Source organism: Nyctereutes procyonoides, unplaced genomic scaffold, assembly GCF_905146905.1.
Source record: "Nyctereutes procyonoides isolate TBG_1078 unplaced genomic scaffold, NYPRO_anot_genome, whole genome shotgun sequence".
NCBI lineage: Eukaryota > Metazoa > Chordata > Mammalia > Carnivora > Canidae > Nyctereutes > Nyctereutes procyonoides.
Genome location: NW_026575142.1, coordinates 622,252 through 642,264, shown reverse-complemented (window position 1 = coordinate 642,264; position 20,013 = coordinate 622,252). Strand labels below are relative to the sequence as shown.

The 20,013-nt window shown below is 41.4% G+C and overlaps 1 protein-coding gene across 1 annotated transcript in view; it reads left to right on the top strand.

Moving 5' to 3' along the window:
- Positions 1-258: 258 nt before the first annotated feature.
- Positions 259-20,013, top strand: part of COL3A1 (collagen type III alpha 1 chain) — a 38,211-nt gene continuing 18,456 nt past the window's right edge. The window contains exons 1-16 of the mRNA XM_055308454.1: positions 259-460; positions 10,245-10,447; positions 10,736-10,786; positions 11,221-11,334; positions 12,745-12,825; positions 14,537-14,590; positions 15,017-15,070; positions 15,868-15,921; positions 16,554-16,607; positions 16,979-17,032; positions 17,558-17,611; positions 18,039-18,083; positions 18,203-18,256; positions 18,712-18,756; positions 19,360-19,413; positions 19,836-19,934. Of these exons, the coding sequence (XP_055164429.1) occupies positions 382-460; positions 10,245-10,447; positions 10,736-10,786; positions 11,221-11,334; positions 12,745-12,825; positions 14,537-14,590; positions 15,017-15,070; positions 15,868-15,921; positions 16,554-16,607; positions 16,979-17,032; positions 17,558-17,611; positions 18,039-18,083; positions 18,203-18,256; positions 18,712-18,756; positions 19,360-19,413; positions 19,836-19,934 (1,149 nt within the window). The 5' untranslated portion in view covers positions 259-381. The remainder of the gene's footprint in view (positions 461-10,244; positions 10,448-10,735; positions 10,787-11,220; positions 11,335-12,744; positions 12,826-14,536; positions 14,591-15,016; positions 15,071-15,867; positions 15,922-16,553; positions 16,608-16,978; positions 17,033-17,557; positions 17,612-18,038; positions 18,084-18,202; positions 18,257-18,711; positions 18,757-19,359; positions 19,414-19,835; positions 19,935-20,013) is intronic.

The following is a 20,013-nucleotide window of genomic DNA, read 5'->3' as shown; positions in this document are numbered from 1 at the left end:
GGCTTCCTGACCCGCAGCCTCAGGTCGTACAAACACGCATGGGAGCGAACCCTGCCACCAACTTGCACACAAGCAGCTGCACACGAGCTGCAGATGTGCTCTTTCCTTCCTTTGTGGGCTGTGTCTTCTATAAGGGAGAGAGACGTATTAATCATTTCTTTTACTGCTAAGGGGATGGGTGCTGCTCTCATATTTCAGAAAGGGGCTGGAAAGTGAGAGAAGCCAAACTTTTTCCTATTTAAGGCCGAAGCGAAGGAATCTCAGTGGCTGAGTTTTATGACGGGCCCGGTGCTGCAGGGCAGGGAACATCTGATGGTGCTACTTTGAGCTGCTGCTCTCCCCTCCTCGCTGCACAAAGAGTCTCATGTCTCACATTTAGACATGACGAGCTTTGTGCAAAAGGGGACCTGGTTGCTTCTCGCTCTGCTTCAGCCCGCTGTCATCTCGGCACAGCAGCAAGGTGAGTAGGCTGCTCTCAAGAAACTTCGCGGGGTTTTGTCTTTACTTCTTGCAAGCAGGAGGAAAGGGGAGACCGGCCTCCGAGAGATAGTCACCCCGGTGGCTCCCACGGGCCCGGGCCCGGCCGCTCCTCCTCTAAGCAGCTGCTTGGAACGAAGATTGGCATTTTTGTGTTTCAGGGTTTTCTGGTCGTTTAAGATAAAGATGTTCTTGTGTTGACTCGTTTGCGTGTCAGCGGCACTGGAAGCCTTATCAGTGACCTCTGCAGAGCCCCGTCCCCATGGCTGACCCAGTGGCCGGGCCATCTGGAGGCCGCAGGTGGGGCCCGAGGGTCCATCGGTCTCCGCGCAGCCGAGGCCACAGGACCCCCCCCCGGTGGGGTCTCGGGGGGCTCCCCAGGGCCGCAGGCAGCAGATTTCCTGAGTGCATTTTACACGGCCCCAAAGTGCTAAGACTGCCTGCCAGCTCCTGGCCTGGGGTCCCCGTGTGTCCTCGGCCGGCGCACACCCCGCGGCCCGCCGTGAGGGTCTAGGCTTGGCCACGTGCTGTCCACTTTAACCACATTTGCATTAATGAAGAGAATATTTTAAAAAAGCGTTTCCACCAGGATTGTTGGACTTTCCTGCAAACGAGGTAAGAGGCGCCAGCGCCACTGGGCGGGCGGGGGTTCGCGGCCCCCCGGTGACTGGGGACAAGGGCTCCCCCGCCGCCCTCCCCAGCCTCCCGGCGTCATCATTTGATGATGTGACGATATGGCTTTTCACTCATATGTTTCTCATAGTCACGAAAACACAGGTCACGCTGCCGAACAGACTTTCTTAGAAATAACCCTTTAAATGTTAAAGGTGTCGGAAGAAACCGTGACACAGCAGCTCCTGTGTGCCCAGGGCCCAAAATGTTTACATTCATGTTGAGGTTTTGCAAACACGGGCCTGACAATGGCTTTTGTGTTTCAAGTAAAGCCTTTGATGTCGTCGAGGGTCACGTATGGCAGGGGACAGGACAGGACGGGGGACCCAGTGACGTTGCTTCAGTCACAAGCAGCCCGTGGCCACGAGAGGAGAGAAACACCCACACCGCCTGTACCCCGAGCTCCTCTGCCCCCTTCCTGTCCCCTCCTTCTCAATTCTCCGCCCCTTCGGCTCTTTGGAACCACCTCCTCCTTTTCATTCCTTCCCCCGCCCCCCCATCACCCCAATGACCCCCCTGTCACCCAAGGGTCCTCCTTGTGCCTCCATCTCTTTTCTTCCTTCCTTCCCCTCCTCGCCTCCTCCCACCTTCCTCCCCTGGAGCCCTTCCCTCCCCCATTCCCCTCTCCTGGGCCTTCCCATCCATCCGCCCCAGAGCACACTACACCCCTGTCCTGGGCTACGGACCAAATGCATCCTGCACACCCCCAGCTCAATGAAGACATTTACCTTGTTTAAAGCTCTTAACTTCTCCTGATTTCTGGGAAGGGGGAGGGGGGAGGGGGATCCGAGCTGCCATTTATTGGAAAGACTACAAACCTTTGGTGTTTAGTTCAAAATGCTGACAAAGTATTTGTAGTTGCCCAGTGGTTACCATCTTCTATAATAAGCACTCTGGCTATGTCTTCTTGATCCGATTTTAGAGGGGAAAAAGGTGTTTAATGCCTTTACTATGGGTGCATCACATAAGCTCTTTTTAACTTTTGTCTTTAGCTGCAGAAAATAATACACAGTCATGAAGTTTTGCTGCTGCATGTGTGTGCTTTTAAGCTCAAAAGAGGTTGACAGGGATTTTGCTGAGGTTTTTATTTTGTTTGTCATGAAAAAAAAAAAAAAGCTTGAGTATTTAAGATAGCACATCCTGTGTGTTTCCTGCAAATTTTACAAGAAAATTCTCTTGGTGGATTAGCTTTGGGAGGTTCCGGAAGGTGGACAGACAGACACTGACAGCCGTCGAATACGGGTTCTGGGTTCTTATCAATGGCCTGAGGGTCCCCGGGAGAAATAGCAGAGCCCTAAGGAGTCCTGACCTCGGGGCTGGTCGCGCAAGTTTTCTGGAGCTTAAAACATTGTCCTCACAAAGAATTTTGGTCCTTTCACAAGTTTCTGAGAGTTCTATTTAATTCATGTGTTTTATTCCACCAATGGAGAGATGTGGTCTGTTTTATATTTCCTGTAGTTTATAAACATGCCAAGTCTAAGCACAGAGCCTCTCCGCCTAGTGACGGGCGGAGTTGCCGTGTGTAGGACCGGCGACAACCCAAGTGTCACACAGCTGGACCCCATGCTTAGGAAGGAGGTTTAAAAGTATTACACGTGTGAATTCTAGGTATTAAATACCACGTTCCTGAGGAAATAAGTGCATTACTGATAAAGTGTTGCCCAACACACACAAGCACATGGTAACAATATTCAAAGACTTTGGGGATGAACTTGAATGTTAACGTCCATTTTCAAAATTCCACAGGTAATGATTCCACATCTAATGTGTCATCATTTCTCTGGTATTTGTCAAGTTTTTGATGTTAGTCCTTGTTTGGTGTTAGTATTGTAGCCACTGCCTGCTAGACAGATGCATAAATGAATGGATGGCTATTATTAAGTAATATTGCTTCGTTACGGGCAAAGAGATAAACTCTTTTTTTTAATTTTTTCAATTTTTTTGGATAAACTATTTTTAATTAAAAGTGTTGTAATGATTTTGCTTATATTTCACTCCCCTGATAATGTCACCGTGATAATTTCACTGTGGGCCTTTGATTGTTTTGAATCACAAAATAAATGGGCTTCACAGAACCTGTTCCCTATTACAGGTTATGAGAGTCTATTTTCCACTACGTTTAAGGACACAGTTAGTAATCCGTCAGGTTTTCTGGTTTGTGTTGCCCCCAGAATTAAAAATAGCCAATGCAGAAAATATAGCATAAAGTCACTAGAAACAGTTGTCCCTTTAAGAGGAGAGAACGTATAATCGCTCATGTATTTCCGTGTCGTCATCCCACACCGGTTCGGGGCTTTAGTTGAGATAATACAACCCAGAAGTGATAGCGTAAGACTAGGACCAGAATTCTGTTGAATCCTAAGTATTTAGAGAACACAAAACATACATTCAATCTCCAGGATCTGACTTTTCTCACTCTTGTAACTGTCCTTGAAAAGGAACACTAAAACCTTGTCTTTTGTCCTAGAAAGTACATCAGCAAATGCATTTCTAAAGGTAAAAAAGGTAGATTTTTGTCTGTGTAACACTCAACTTTGAATTGGTAAATAGATCTATTCTTGAAACAAGAGAAACAAGGCTCAGTTATGAGCTAACCAGAGATTATCTTCATTTCTGTAACAATACACATTTTAAGTAAATAAAGTATTGATACAAGACTTTGTGTTTTTCATTCATAATATCTCACATTTCTTACCACCCACAGACTATTCCCCATCAGACGGTCTGATGTCCTATGTAGGTAAATAGATACTCTGATTAAATTCTGGACTTAAACATCTCACTTTCGTGAGCGGAAAGCCGCTGAAACAATTCTGGGAGAGAAGGAGAGACGTGGTCGTGAGCCTTGGACAGATTCAGCCTCTGGGTTGATTGATCCAAAGGCTTATGTTTTCCAGGAGTGGAGAGGAAGGGAAGGAAAAGCCCGTGTTTCAGCCCGGAGTCCTGGCCGGGCCTCGAGCGGTCACCGGGACAACAGTGCCATCTACTGACCTCAGGGCTCCCTGGGGGGGGGGGGTCGCGGGCGAGCCCAGGCCCCCGACACCCAGGCTTTCACTCCATAACATCAAGCGAGATCCCCGCCTTGAAGTCATCAGGAGTGGATTGCCTAAGAGTTAAGGCTTTAAAGATGAAAGATGTTATTGCCTTTGCTGGACATGAAGAACATTTGTAAAGTTTCCAGGTCTGCAATAACTTTCTGGAAACGTCTCAGTGGACTGTTTCTTGTAAAGCAGTTTTCCCTGGAAAAAAAGCAAAAAGCTCAGTCCCATTGCTTTCCACACTCAAAAAAAAAAAAAAAAAAAAAAAAAAAAGGAAAGAAAGAAAGAAAAGAAAAAGAAGAAGAAGGTAGGCAGGTGTAGTGTAAAAAAAAAAAAAAATCCAGAGTTTTCAAAGGGGGAAACTTAGCCTGTTTCATATCAAAATGACAATGGAAAAAATGAGATAGCTACTCTTCCACAAATCACTTGTTAACTGCAGTTTGGGGAGTTACACTAACCACTGGAAGGTCTGTCTGCGCCTAATGAAAACACAGCAGAAGTGGATTCCTTTCAGATTAACTAATAAAACCCTTGTGTTTTCCATGACTGAGGTCAAGAACTGCCATTTAAAATTGGAAGTTAATGAACAAAATGAGAAGTTCAAAGAAGAGGGCAAAAATTAGAATGGCCAAACGATGTAAGAGTCAAAGAGCAAGGAGCTGGGGCCTATTAAAAGTTACGTTTGCTCTGAGAACTTGCTAGGAGAGCTCCAGTCCCTCTGAGGCCGGCCCCCGAAGCCGTGGGGCAGGGAGGCCAGGGGTGGCCGTGTCCCTCAAGCTAAGTCAGAGAAATACCCCTTGAAACTACGGGATGTTCCTAACATCCAGACTGAGCAGGGAGGCTTGTGGTGAAGCCAGAGCCCACCCGCGAGCCCCCAGAGGCCCCCGCATCCCTGCAGGTGAGGGTCGGGATCTGGGCGCTGCATCTCCGGCCTCCCTGTGCATCGCCGGGGGACTGGGCTCCCCTGAACCTGCTAAGGTGCCTGCGGAGGGTCCCCACACACCTCGTCCTGGAGGTGGTCCGGATGCCAGTAGGACGGCCTTGAGGACGCAGCTGCTTTCCAGAAGGTCAGGGGACCATAAACCACAGAACTGCACTCCACATGCTATCTTCTTGCTTTGAGACCAGACAGAAAAAACAATCTGTAGGCCACTGTCATCCCTTAAAAAAAAAAAAAAAAAAAAAAACCACTGTCTTCTTAGACTCTGATTTGAAGCTTGCAGGGCCCAGAAGCCGTCGTGGGGGAGAGCTCCGAAGCTGGCTGTCCCAGCCCTCCGGGGCCTCAAGCTGCAGAGGATGCCCGAGCCGCAGCTAAGGGTGTTGGGGTAGAGACGGGCCGAAGCTGCCCCCCTACCGTGTAAACCTGGGGAAAGTTTTCCAACCTGCCTCCAATGCTCCATGTGTAAAGTGAAGATGATGACAGCACCCAGCCACTGCAAGGCAGGCTGAGGACCGGAGGTGCCGAAGGCCTCATACTGAGCCCCCAGCACAGGGGACACTCTACAAATATTAGTTTTACCACCAGCGCAAAATAAAATTGCTGTAGGGAATTAAAGTGACGTAATGACTTCGTGGTAGGAATTTTGGTGATCAGATGTAAGATTTGGTGTTTGCCAACTGTAATGAAACAAGCAGAGTAGATTTTCTCCAGTGTCGTTATAATGTGTCACAAACCAGCTTATGTCATAGTGCGATCGCTCATTGTTAGACGTATGATACCTTTCACTCTGATTATCTAATTATTTTTATTTTTCGCAGGACAGAATGTTAATCATCTTAAAATAAATCTCTAATTGGAAACATAAAAATCATATATCTATAAAGAATAAAGCAAGGAAACATCTAGAAATGATTCATAAAGTTCTTTGGTTTTTGGATTTGCTGGTGGGGATGAGAATATCAGAATCTGTCTTGTCCATGTAAAACAACATTTTGAAATTGAAGCTATCCACCCATTATAGGTCTATAGATATTTCCTTGAAATTCTATATTTCCTTGAAATATATGAAATATATTGAATATATTTGAAGTTGAATATATATGAAATTCTGATATTTCCTTGAAATTTAGTCAACTTATCTAATGTATTTTAAAATATTCCGATAAATGTAAGCCCCAGAAACATATTTAATCAAAATGTATGATTTCTAAACGGCATCATTTAAAAGCAAAACCCATTTCAGTGGGAAGCTATATAGACTCTACATACTCACACTTACGAAATAGTCAACTTCCTAAAGTAACAGGGAAATAATATTGTTGTAATTTGCATATCACATCTGTTATTTTTAATTTTCAGATTAAAGAACACCTTTTCCCAGGAAAGGATTCAGTAGGAAGAGAAAAGAAAAAAAAAATGAAACTTATCACTCAGGCTAAATTAGCAATTTGATTGGATGCTTTGGGGCATATTATTTTTACTCCAAAAATGGAATTAAGACAAACATAATTTACATTATTTTTTACTCACAACAATAAAATTCTATCAAATCAGCATTTAAATTAACATTTAAAGAATGGAAACAAAAACAATAAAAAGAAAGTGTTCACATATCTAAACATATTAGATTATGTTACTTGGTTTTATTTTTCTCTGAAGTTTCAAAACAGAGAGCTAAAAAAGAAAAGAAGCTCAGAGAGGATGATGTCATAGACCAGCTTTGCTTTGTTTTATATTTTAGGTCCTAGTAAGGAGATGGTTTAGTCTAATGCATGGCTTGTGTGGGTACAAATAAATTCATTTCAGTACTGTTCTTTGTAATAAGGAACAGAAGCACCAAGTGACATGAGAGGTAGGGTTTAAAATTAATTACATTTTCGAACAGGGAGACTTCGTTTAAGCAACAAGAATAATCCGACGTAATCGGAAAAAAATCTATTTCTTGTCCAGTAGTAAAAATGAGATTATTAGCCTTTGAGTTAACATTTTTGAATTTCTGAATCCCATTTTCTAAACAATTTCTAAATGCTGCAAGTGGCAAACTAGAATATTTTATTCCTCTTGAGAACAAAACATTCTTTTTCTTGGCACCAGGCTATGGTGCCAAAACGGAGGGCGGGGAGACATCTGTGTAAGAGGCTTAGCTTCCTGGAGAACATATTTCCGACCATATTTTGTCATGCGCACAACGAGAAATTAGAGGAAACTGCCTTTCAACAAAGGTGATTGAGATAGAGCAACAGAAGAAGGTCTGACTCTCAACCACAAGTTTCTACGGAAACTGACTTTTCAGGAGAGCCAAATTCTTTGAAATGTATGTGAAATATGTTATGGCCATAAACAAACTGCATCAATTCTTATTTTTCAAGTATTCCAACTTCCTTTTCCATAGAACAACATCACTTAAAAGAGAGAAAGAGAGAGAGAGAGAGAGATACAACAAAGTGACTGAAGCTTTATCTTGAGACCTTCGTGTTTTAAAAAGCGTAATGCATATGGCTTCTGATAAAATGTGGACCCAAGAGGCTAAGTCACGACTTTCATTTACAGAGCGCTGGGTTTAACCCAACTCTAACAAATTCACTTACAATTTTTAGAAGTAAATATCGTGCCCATTTAGTACAGAGCAAATGGAAAACGCTGGGTTGCTAGTGATGTGATGGCACTTTCAGTGAGACGTGAACAGAAGAGGGTGAATACAGAAGGATGAAAATTATGTTAATTTTAGGGCAGATTAAGAACCTAAGAAAAGATATTAAAACATGAGATGCTTGACTCTCCCTTTAACTTTCTTCATCATTTGTCTCTAGTAGGTCATCAGCACCCAAGAGCTAAGTTTTGTAACATGGCTCCTGCGTGAAATGTGGAGAAAGATGTTCCCGCTCCAGAGTCAAGGAGTTGAAAGAATTATGACTAATGATAAATCAGCACCGTATTTTCTTTTCTTCCCTCCAGCTTTATTGAAGTATCGTTGACAAAATTGAGTGTATTTAGGGTACACAATGTGACCGTTTGATATACATTGTGGAACGATCACCCCAATCAAGTCAACGACTAGTTAGTCCCCATAGTTACCTTCCCGTGTGCGGAGGGCCGTCAGCACTTAACTTCCAATCTCAGCAAATGTCGAGTTGACTGCGCGGTATCATTGCTTTGTGGTTTACATCCTGTACCCTGGTGGTATTTTCAAGAAGGCTAGGGAGTCCGAAATCTGCATTATTCATGGGGAAGTCTTCAGCTGAAAATCATCTGTCACCACATTTCACATAATGTGAGTTTAGAGAAAGTTTTAAAGGCTTCATTTTAAGAATCAGGACTGTATGGCTTACAGTTTCAGCAAACGATCTTCCATCTCATTAGAACCTTCAGACCCCTTCTGGAAGACCATGAACCTAGTCCCTAAACATAAGCCTTCAGTTCTGCTTAGAGAAAAAGGAGTTTGGTGCCTCTCTCCCCTCTCTTGTTGTTCATCGTGACATAAAAAAGAAACTGTGCTTCCCTTAAGCCTACGTTTCATGACACTATTAATAGACGTCCTTCACTTGCGTGAGGCGAGCATCGTGGCGTTGAGCTCTTAGGCTCCCGAAGTGGAAAGGAATGCCTCTCTGCAAGCTAAGATAGTATTTCTTTCCAATGTCCTCATATATCTGCTCCAAACATGGAGGAGGAACGGGAATAATTTTTTAAATAAACAGATTCTTGCCTTCTTAAAATCGCAGTAAAACAAACAAGCTTCCTTGCAGTAGCTGTAGAGCACGTTGGGGAATGGCCATGCACAGCAAGAAGAGACTTTGAAACTTCCCGAGTGGATGGACGTGTTACACAGGATCATGAAAGTCATTATCTGTAGCCAATAATGGAGAAGAGGAATGGAGGCAATGCCAGTTTGCATAGGGTCTATGTTCTGAAATTACCCCTTTTTCTGTGAATCTTTGTGAAGCTGGCTAAACCTCTAAACCCAAATTATTTAGCATGAACTTCAATCATTATCATTTTGGCTCTGAGAAAATAAAATTTCACTGTTTCACAAAAATATAAATACTGAACAGTACAATTGTTCTTTGCAAAAATTTCTGCAGATGTTTAGAAACTTCTTATTTATTTTCTCAATTACTGGCAAGCTAACATAGTAATCCTCAAGAACTAAAGTTGTCTTTAACCACAATCCACAGCTAATGCTTCAAGAATTGAGACCAGGTTTTGTTCTGGCAACCCCTAAGCTGATTCATTGTTAATGGCCGCTGAAACCTGAGTACCTTACATATAATTAGGAAACAAGTTTAAAATTTTGGTTGAAGCAAATTTTTTACCATGTTAAGCCACAAATACACATGGTCATGATTCATATTTTTCCCTAATATTCTTACTTATTCCTCGCCCATATTTATTTTTAAAAAACATTATTTATTTTTAGTGATTTGGAACTTTACAGCTACAGGGGCCATACAATATATTATGTCATATCGTGTTGACCTACTAATGCCCGATGGGGCTGGCAGTGATATTCAATACGTACAATAAGCTTTGCTAAAGCTTTCCCAGGAATCTGGGAGAGTTTTATGCTGCCAAGAATATCTATTTTCCCTTGAATTTCCCAATTAGCTTAATAAAATCCAGAAAGTCTTCAGAGTTAGTGACAAAATCGTCGCGATAGTGTAATAATGCTCTTGTCTACCATGAAAGCAAAGGATCGTGATTGCTAGAAAGGCTTGTTTTCAATTACACAATTAATAAATAGATGTTTAAGTGCTTGTGTGATTTCCATTGGTGGTAAATTCTTACTATAATCAAAACTAAAATTCTTATTGGCCTTAAGGAGAATTTCCTAGGGTGTGCCATTTTGAAGTTAACAAATTCGGTATTTTCAGCAACCTCTTTCCAGTCAGCAAATTACATAGAGAGAATATGATGTTCTTGGTAATGTAATTTGTGGGGTTTTTTTTCTTTTTTTTTTTTGCATAAGCATGCTTGTAAGAACATACAAATTAGTTTAATAAAAGGAAGAAAGTATTGGTTTCAAACTATTTCCATTTTGGTTATGGGAAAGTGGTGACAGCACACAAAAAAATCATATTTCAGCAAAACAGAAAACAACCTCAAACCATCTTATTTTCCAGCTATTGATGGAGGATGCTCCCATCTTGGTCAGTCCTACGCGGATAGAGATGTCTGGAAGCCAGAACCGTGCCAAATATGCGTCTGTGACTCAGGATCTGTTCTCTGCGATGACATAATATGTGACGAACAAGAATTAGACTGTCCCAACCCAGAGATCCCATTTGGAGAATGTTGTGCAGTTTGCCCACAGCCTCCAACATCTGTGAGTTTAAAGAAAATCTGTACACCTTCATATTAAGAAGAATATTAGGAATCTTCATATATAAGATTCATATTTTAACACATGAAATAGTTTCCTTTCCTGAAAGGAAAAGAAAGTAGTGTCTGCCAAACAATCATGTTGGTGTCACAAGTTAAAAGGTGGATTTTCTGGTTTAAAGCTAGGGATTGGATGTGAGTTGGGATAAGAAATAAATAGGCAAATTGGGACACACTTCATGGGAAAGTTGTTCTTATGTCTTATTTAATCTGTGTCTTTTTCATTTATTAGCCTCCTCGCCCTCCTAATGGTCATGGACCTCAAGGCCCTAAGGGAGATCCAGTAAGTAAACATTCTTCTGTGGAATGAATTGAGTTCTTTAAGTAATTTGCTGCTTTTTTTTTTTTTGCTTCTTCTAATAGCCTTTTCATATTTGAGCTTTGATCATTCAGACATTTCCTTTGCTACCCCATATTTAACGACATGAAAGAACTCAAACCGAGGATCCGTAATTGTACATGTGAATATTTAAATATCCCCAATTTTATACGATCTCTTCATCCCCATTATCAGTTTGGAAAATAAAACATAGGTCAATCTACAAAGAAATAAATCGCGCTGAAAATGTTCCCATGATTTAGATGTCTGTATTTTCAAGAAGATTTATCACTCATATGGATTCCTTGTATTACAAAGCAGAGAAGCTACAATGGGATGATGATTCTGAATCGTTAGACCTTTTTCCTGTTTTGAGTTTTTATCTCGGATTCTTTCAGGGCCCTCCTGGTATTCCTGGGAGAAATGGCGACCCCGGTATTCCCGGACAGCCAGGCTCCCCTGGTTCTCCTGGCCCCCCTGGAATCTGTGAATCCTGCCCTACTGGTCCTCAGGTAATAAATTCCAGGACAACAAGATCCCCTTCCTTTAAAACTACCTACTTCGTTTTCTCTTCTTCAGCCTGTATGACATCTCACGTTTGTGGATTCCTTGCATCTATGCTCTGATTTCATGTATCTAACAAATCCTTACTTAGTGCTTAGAAGCGCTGGACACTATTTTAAGTGCTTTATAAATTTTACCTTTCCTCAAAATGCCGGTGTATCGCTATTACATCTTTGCAAACTTTCCCGACTTCACAGCAGGCATATGATATATCACTATGTTCAAGAAACGAGTCATCAGGGATCCCTGGGTGGCACAGCGGTTTGGCGCCTGCCTTTGGCCCAGGGCGCGATCCTGGAGACCCGGGATCGAATCCCACGTCAGGCTCCCGGTGCATGGAGCCTGCTTCTCCCTCTGCCTGTGTCTCTGCCTCTCTCTCTCTCTGTATGACTATCATAAATTAAAAAAAAAAAAAAAGAAACGAGTCATCAACTCGCAAAAGAATTAGCCCGGAGTATTTAGGAATTGCTGTGACTGTGCCTTATTGCACTTAGAACCCCAATGGTAAAGCCTCTGTAGGTCTGGACAAAAAAAAAAAAAACAGTTGAAAAGCTGTGAATACTCATTGACTTCACGTCAGCAGGATTATTGACGCCCGACAACTTCTCTGGCCAAGCCTTCAGAGCCCATCCTGCTCCTCCTAAAACACGTGGCAGGCAGCTAAGCCTGCGTGTGAAGCAACTAACCAAACAAATAAATGAGTCAAAATTTCTGCTGCCTGAGGTTAAGAGAAATTAGAAGCCACTATATACAAATAACTCTGAATTTTAAACAATGCAATTCAAAAATCAAAATAAAATAATCGCCAAAGAAACCCAACAGGCACATGGGTTTTTCTATTTTTCTTTGCCTATTGTCTGTGGGGATGTTTATTTGGGGAGTAAATTTGTTAGTGTATTAAGCAGAAGCCAAGGGGGACAAATCTTATTTGCATCATTAAATGTTGGTAAAGTAATTTGACTTCTCCATTTTTTTTTTCCTGCTCCAAAAGGGGAAATCAGATTATATGATTTCAAGTGTCTTTCAGTTTCAGTCTGTGATCTGATGTTTCTGAAGCTGTGAAATCATATTTTGGGTAAGACCATATAGGAACCAATTATTTGGCATTAACACTGCACCGAGTTAGTTGGAAGACTTGCGCATTACGGAGGCACGTGTTTCCGTCGGGTACCTGCCACACAAGCTGCAGAGAGACAGGATGAGCAAGATACCCAATGACACGTGCCACACCCTCTGGCACGTAGAAACTTTCTATCAAGGAAGAGTAGGTGCTGTAAATGCAGGCTCTTTTAAATGTTTTGGGAAAGAACTACAACATATATATCAAAATGATCATATCTCTGGTGTCTTTGCTACAGAACTATTCTCCCCAGTTTGAGTCCTATGACGTCAAGGCTGGTGTTGGAGGAGGCGGCATCGGAGGCTACCCCGGGCCAGCTGTACGTACCAGGGTCCCTCAGCATCGTAGAGCGGCATGTTGGTTGACTTCCCATTGGTTGACCCCGAGCAGTCGGCTCCCTAGTAACACAGCCTTATTCCATGCTTGCCCAAAGCGGCTGACCCTCCACTGAGGCTGGGGAGCACCTGCTAGGATTATCCTGGTCCGTCTGCCCTGACCCCTTCCTTCCTCACCGCCCCTCGTTTCACACCTGTTGCACACTCCTTCTCTCTTTACACGACCACACGTAGAAGGCGCCCACCTGCCTTCATGCTCAGGTCGCACGCTCGTATATTCCCTAACTTTAACCACATTTTGTTGTTTTTCACCTCCACGTTTCCTCGTTCTCCCTACGTTGTTCGGAATCTTCTTTTTATGTATTTTCATCAATGAAGTGCGGCCTTCTAGATGACAGTCCGAGGGATGAACGCCCAATATTACAATCTGCCCTACTTAAAACCCTGAAGTCGAATACAAATATTTCCAGAATGTATTGAGTCTAGGTTTCTCTATGACAAATGATAGCTATTCACATTGTACCCAAAAGGTAATCTGGGTAATGTAAATCACCTAGAGTTTTGATAGAAGAAAATAGAAAAAAGTCACTGAAGCCTGAGCACCTGGGCATGATGTATGGTGTCACGTAAAAGGTCCTTATCACAGAACAGGCTTTGGGAGAAGCAATGTAGGGAAGTTCATGGCTTCGCTGCCAGTAACAGGTATGAGTGTGAATGAATCATGACACCAGGACTATGGAAGATTGTCCCCGAGATCATTAGACACCAGGTTTGTGACTTTCCAAACTAGAGAGGACCACACTTTAACTAATAGAGCCAAATGACCAGTTAAACAAAGACCCTTAAAACTGATGTAAATTGCAAAAAAGAGGATTTTTACAAATCTCTAAAGTTTTGGGGGGATGTGTTTTTCTTTCCCTTTAAAGCCAGAAGGAGAATTATATTAAGAATGTCAACAGCTGGTCTTACTCAGCTAGGTTCAAATTATGAATCTTATTTTTCAGTCTTATGTACAGTTTTTACTAAAAAACAAAAACCAAGAAAAAAAAACCAACAAACTCATTACTTATTAACATTTCAGAAAAGAAGTTATGAGATCATTTATTTTTTTAAGAGATAATTTAATTACAAACAGTGGTTTTAAAGTTTGTTACCAGTATTTGGAAATAGCATACTATAAAACTGAAGGTTTTCTAGTGTAATCTGTATTTCTGAGCAATGATAAATCAACTGGTTATAATTGTAATTTATCATTGTCCCACTTATGATGATTCTCCCGTACGTCTAAATCTTCACATCAACATAACTCAGTGACGTACTTAAGAACTTCTACGTTGATTTACATCATTATTTTTAGAGACTGGGATTTACAGTATGCAGATACTTTTCCACAGGAGTTTGGCTAGCGGGCAAAAAATGCTCCTTCCCCAGTACCAGTATCATCCTAATATTGCAGGGACATTCATAGCATGTTGCATGAATTTTTGCAGATCTTTATTGTATGTCTAATAAAACCAATCATATCCGTGGATAGTTACCGTATCATGAGGTATGCTGTTCTCATTTTTTAAAATGTCAGTATCATTTCTAAACAGAGCATCTCTTTGATGCCCAAGTAAATTATATTTCAGTTGCATTTATTTTAAACTTATCCTTCAAAAAAAAAAAAACTTATCCTTCAAATTTACATTCCAGGGTCCCCCTGGCCCTCCTGGTCCCCCTGGTACATCTGGTCATCCTGGCTCCCCGGTAAGTTTAGCCATTAACGGGGCTTTCTTTCTCATTTATATTATATAAGTCTAGTTAACACAGATTTTGCTGTAACTCCGCCATTCCAGCAAGCATAACCCCAATTAGGTAGAAAAATCACAACCAAGAAACTGTCATTCCTTCAAGATATTAGAATTTCATATTTAATTCCTTTCCACAAACAACTATCAGTAATTACAATGTCGTGAAAGTTAAAGCAGAGGCTTAATTTGCATGTGATATGGCTTCAAGTTCAGAACAACTCAATCTCAATGGAATAAAATGGATGGAATGGAATAAATTTGCTTGTTTCTGATCTAAAAAATTCTTTATACATTGGAATAAGATCCACCGAGTACCTTCACAAATCCTGATTTCATGCTGTCTTCTAGACTTTTAACACATTTGCACATCGTTCCATCCTAGGGTTCCCCAGGATACCAAGGCCCCCCTGGTGAGCCTGGGCAAGCTGGTCCTGCGGTGAGTATTTCACCTCTACGTAGTGAACTGACAGTTCTACACAGAAACCATCTTCATTTTCTAAAACATCATCACAGGGTCTATAATGTATAGATTAAATTTATACTCAAATTTTAAATAATAAATATTATTTCTTAGGATGGTTGAACTGGTACCAAAGGCCTTTTGGAGTCTTTTAGTGGTTTAGGTTTCCTAGAGATACTTGCTCTTTCATCTGGAAATTCCCTGGCTAATTAGCCACCACAATAGTTCGCCTCCTAGGGAGGATACAAATCCTATTTTTCTTAAATATAGATTTAATTTCCCTGTAAGCACTCAGTTCACCTTCATATCTACTCTTTGATGTATAATTTTTAAGACTTCATTTAGTGGAAATAAGCATAATCTGGCAGAATTCTTCAAGAAAACCATGCTGTATGAACAAGAAAGTGAGGTGAAGTTAGTTTAATTTAATATTTCAAACTATTTGGAAATACCTGTATATTAAAAAAAAAGAAATACCTGTATATTAAGAAGTTCAGTGTCTCACAAGTGCACTTGGAGGTATATATAAATATACATTTAGGTATGAATAAAACATAGATCCATGATATTTCTAATTCCCATTAAAAATAACTTCATTAAATAGTAAAAACTTGATATAATATAGATACATTAACTCAATGTGTCATTTTCATAAGGAAACATATTGAGAGTATCTTCTAGAAGAGGCTTCCTTTCAGAGAAACACATATAACAATAAATCTTTGTAAGAGAAAAACCTATGGATAAATTTGTTTTTTATTTTTTTATTTCAGGGCCCTCCAGGACCCCCTGGTGCTATGGGTCCATCTGGTCCTGCTGGAAAAGATGTAAGTGTTTAAGATCGAATGGGGATATGGAAAAATTCAAGTTGGAATATTGCACGTGGCATGTCCTGTATACGCAGAAAAACCGGACTGGAATACTCAGTGCTATCCTAATGACGTTTTAGCTCATTTTACTTTTTGAATGTGTAGGGTTTGTATAGCTCTATGCACCACTTCTTGAATTCCAGACTAACAGACCCCCTACCTGTGCTTCTTCACTGCCAAGAAGCATCCAGCGCATATATCACTTGAGGAGAAACAAGTATCTTCTTTCTTCCTCTTGTAACGAAGACATCGATATCAATACTTTACAAACTTGAAAACTTAAAAACACCTTTAATATCATGTCATTCTTCCTTTCCCATGGCACGTTCTTGCAAGGGGCGAGAGCGCACTGTGATGTTTCAGGGAAGGGCGACGTCCCCGCTATGCAGAAGTCCTATTGCCATGGAAGTCCTCCCCATTCCTTCTACTAGGAAAGCTGTTCCAATGGCTACAACAGCTAGAAAGTGGTTGAGCCTAACCACTTTCATGAGTTTTTGATGAGAAAAATGCAAAGTTTTTGGTTTGCTAGTTGACTGCAATGTGTTTTCTCGTACACAATCACCTAACGTGATTTGTCTTTCTCTACCTAGGGGGAATCAGGAAGACCGGGACGACCTGGAGAGCGAGGGCTGCCTGGACCTCCAGTAAGTCTTCAGCATCCAGTGAATTATTTGGAGTAACCATGACAATCTTAGCCTGAAAATTATTCTATAATTAAATTGAATCACACTTAAAAATGGAAGGCATTTTACTACTGGATTGTGATTCTATTTGAAAACTCATTAATGAGGGATCCCTGGGTGGCGCAGCGGTTTGGCGCCTGCCTTTGGCCCAGGGCGCGATCCTGGAGACCCGGGATCGAATCCCACGTCGGGCTCCCGGTGCATGGGGCCTGCTTCTCCCTCTGCCTATGTCTCTGCCTCTCTCTCTCTCTGTGTGACTATCATAAATAAAATAAAAAAAATATATTAAAAAAAGAAAACTCATTAATGTCTTTTTTATTCCTTATTTTTAGGGCATTAAAGGTCCAGCTGGCATGCCTGGATTCCCCGGTATGAAAGGACATAGAGTAAGTAGAGTTTCTAAATTAATTATAAGTTATTTCATCCAGCTATGTTTACTTGCCTAACCAATTTTATTGGGCAATTTGAGTATGTACCAAAAATGGTTGATTTTGACAACTAGTCAATTTGATTTTTTAACGGTCTATCAACTTTGTTGACCAAACCAACTAGTTATTTAACAGATAGTAATTAGACTGAGTTTCAATGTGTTTTAAGGCTTAGGAAAGAATTATTTAATTTTATCACCATTGTCAAAAAAAAGAAGAAAATATATTATTGAGAGCTAAGGGTTAAGGCAACTTCCTAACTGAACTAAACTGTGCTTGCTGATAAGTTCAGATTTTTTACTCTAAAATCAATCTCAAATGTCTTCTATCAATCCATTTAAAAGGGCTTTTAATTATTTACGTCAATGTTGGAAATGGTGCCATCTAGTAAAAACTAGTTATGAAAAATACAATGTAAAGTTTTCAACCATTCTGATTGTTAACAGATCTTTAATATTCTTTCTACTTCTGTACATTTCCTAGGGCTTTGATGGACGAAACGGAGAAAAGGGTGATACAGGTGCTCCTGGATTAAAGGTAAATCAAAAGCAAAATCATATTTTCATAAATAAATTCATTTTAATGTTATATTTATATTTAGGACTTATATTTTGGGGTTAACTTTTTCTGAAATTTACCTGAATTTTGCATTTTTGGAGCCAAATAACAGTGAGTAATTCAGAGGCTTTATTGAAGCTCCTACCAAAGCTGAGAACTTGAACTGTCTACATTAGAAATGATTGTGCATCCCTGAGTGACTCACTGGTTACTTCTGCTTCATCTGCAAGTTTTTAAAATGCAAAAATTGAGAATGATGGTAGACAAAATGCTAACAAAAATTTGACGTTGCTGGAACATGTCTTTTTCTTAGGCTCTATAATATTCTTCATAATGTGCTGCATTTAAAAAACTATACACTCCTCTCTCTTTCTACAAAATGGTAACATGTTTTATGTGTTTCTAGGGTGAAAATGGCCTCCCAGGTGAAAATGGAGCCCCCGGACCCATGGTAATTATAGTTCTCATGTAACTTTCAGCTTTATCAACCCAAAGGTCGCCTTGCTCCTTCCCCAGCTGTTCTCACCATGTCAAGTCTAAAGGGAGACCGTCCTTTCCATTGTTCCGTAGGGTCCCCGAGGTGCTCCTGGTGAGCGAGGACGGCCAGGCCTCCCCGGGGCCGCGGTGAGTGTCCCCCCCGCACCCACAGCTCCTGGGGCGACAAGAGTGCAGACAAGGGCCTGGGCCAGGCTGCGGGGGGCCCAATCCTCGAGAAGCTCTTTTCTATGAAGTGTGGCATTTAAGGATGCTTCATAAACCGTGAGCTACACTTGTAGGGACACAAATAAGGGCTTTGTAGTTATCGCCTCTTTTGAAACTTAAGTCAACCTCGTCCATGTCCCTATAGGACCCTCAGCTCACTTTCAGTTCTGTTAAATGCAGAATCAGGCCCTCGCACAGCAGATCACTGCTGGGAATACCGGGATTGTCTCAACTTGCCTCAAAACATAGTCTTGGTGGCAGATTTTAATGCGACGCAGGAAAAGCCAACTCGGTGGAGTCAGAATTTTAGTCAGAACATTACTCGTGACTGGCTTTTCAGAATTAAGAGGATATTTGAGACAAATTTCTCTCTTTAGGGGGCTCGAGGTAACGATGGTGCTCGTGGAAGTGACGGACAACCAGTGAGTGACTTTTAATCTAACCCTGTGTTGCTTCGGGGTGATGAGAGATTTGGGGCATGGAATGTTGGGATGATGTGGGTCCTAGACCTACAACTCAACATGGCTCATGAATATGTCATTCCAACTGACACAAAGTCCACAAATGAAATCGAGGAACCACCTAGAAACGTTAAGCCCATACATAACATTATGACACTCCTTATGATCCTTGGCCGATCGCTAATGTGTGTAGAGTGCACTCACTGTCAGTTAATGACCATCACTGCACGTGGCAATTAAAGGGACCTGAAAAATAGGTAATAGTGTCACCTCCATTTCATACACAAGCGTACGAGAGCTGGGGACAAGTAAACTGCACAAAGTCACAGAATTGTGACGGAGGGCAGAAGCATCCTACTTCTCCAACTTTAGATTTCACTCTCTTGTTACTTTTCCACATCGTTGCCCCACATAACATTCATCCGTTGGATGATAAATGCGACTTTGTCTGTATAATTGTCTTCTATGTTGTGTAGGTGCTCACTTAATATTTGCCGGTTAACATTATCTTAGCTTTTGTTTACTTGATGAAGAACTCTTGAAATTGTCCCTAATTTTTTTCAGGGCCCCCCCGGTCCCCCTGGAACTGCAGGATTCCCCGGTTCCCCTGGTGCTAAGGTAAACATGTATTCCCATAGAAGAATATAAAATAGATCTTAGGACAACAGAAAATCATTGATTTGCTTCTTAAATATATATAATATATATATATATATATATATATATATATATTTTACCCATCAAGTAGATATCTTTTCAGATCTTTAAAGTCCTATTTTTTATTCCAAAAGGGGTTACCCATGGCATTCAACTATTCTGATGTCTCCTTATTTATGCCTTTTCTTTTTTCCCTGTCTCTTTCTGAAAAGCAGCTCACATAGTTGCACTCATAGTATTTGTCTCCACCTTCACGACTGATGATTCTTTCCTTGTGATAGACTATATTGTCAAACTACTCGGGGCTTTGGGAGCTGGGTTTCAACGGGCCTAATGATTAGAAGTGGCAAGAGAAGCTGACTACTCGGGACTTTACACCTTAGGGTGAAGTTGGACCCGCGGGATCTCCTGGTTCAAACGGCTCCCCTGGACAAAGAGGAGAACCTGGACCTCAGGGACATGCTGGTGCTCCAGGCCCTCCTGTAAGTAACAAGTATGGCCGTCGGGGAGTGTTGCCTGACTTCTTTCATGAAAGCAAATGTTTTAAGGTTGCTATCAATT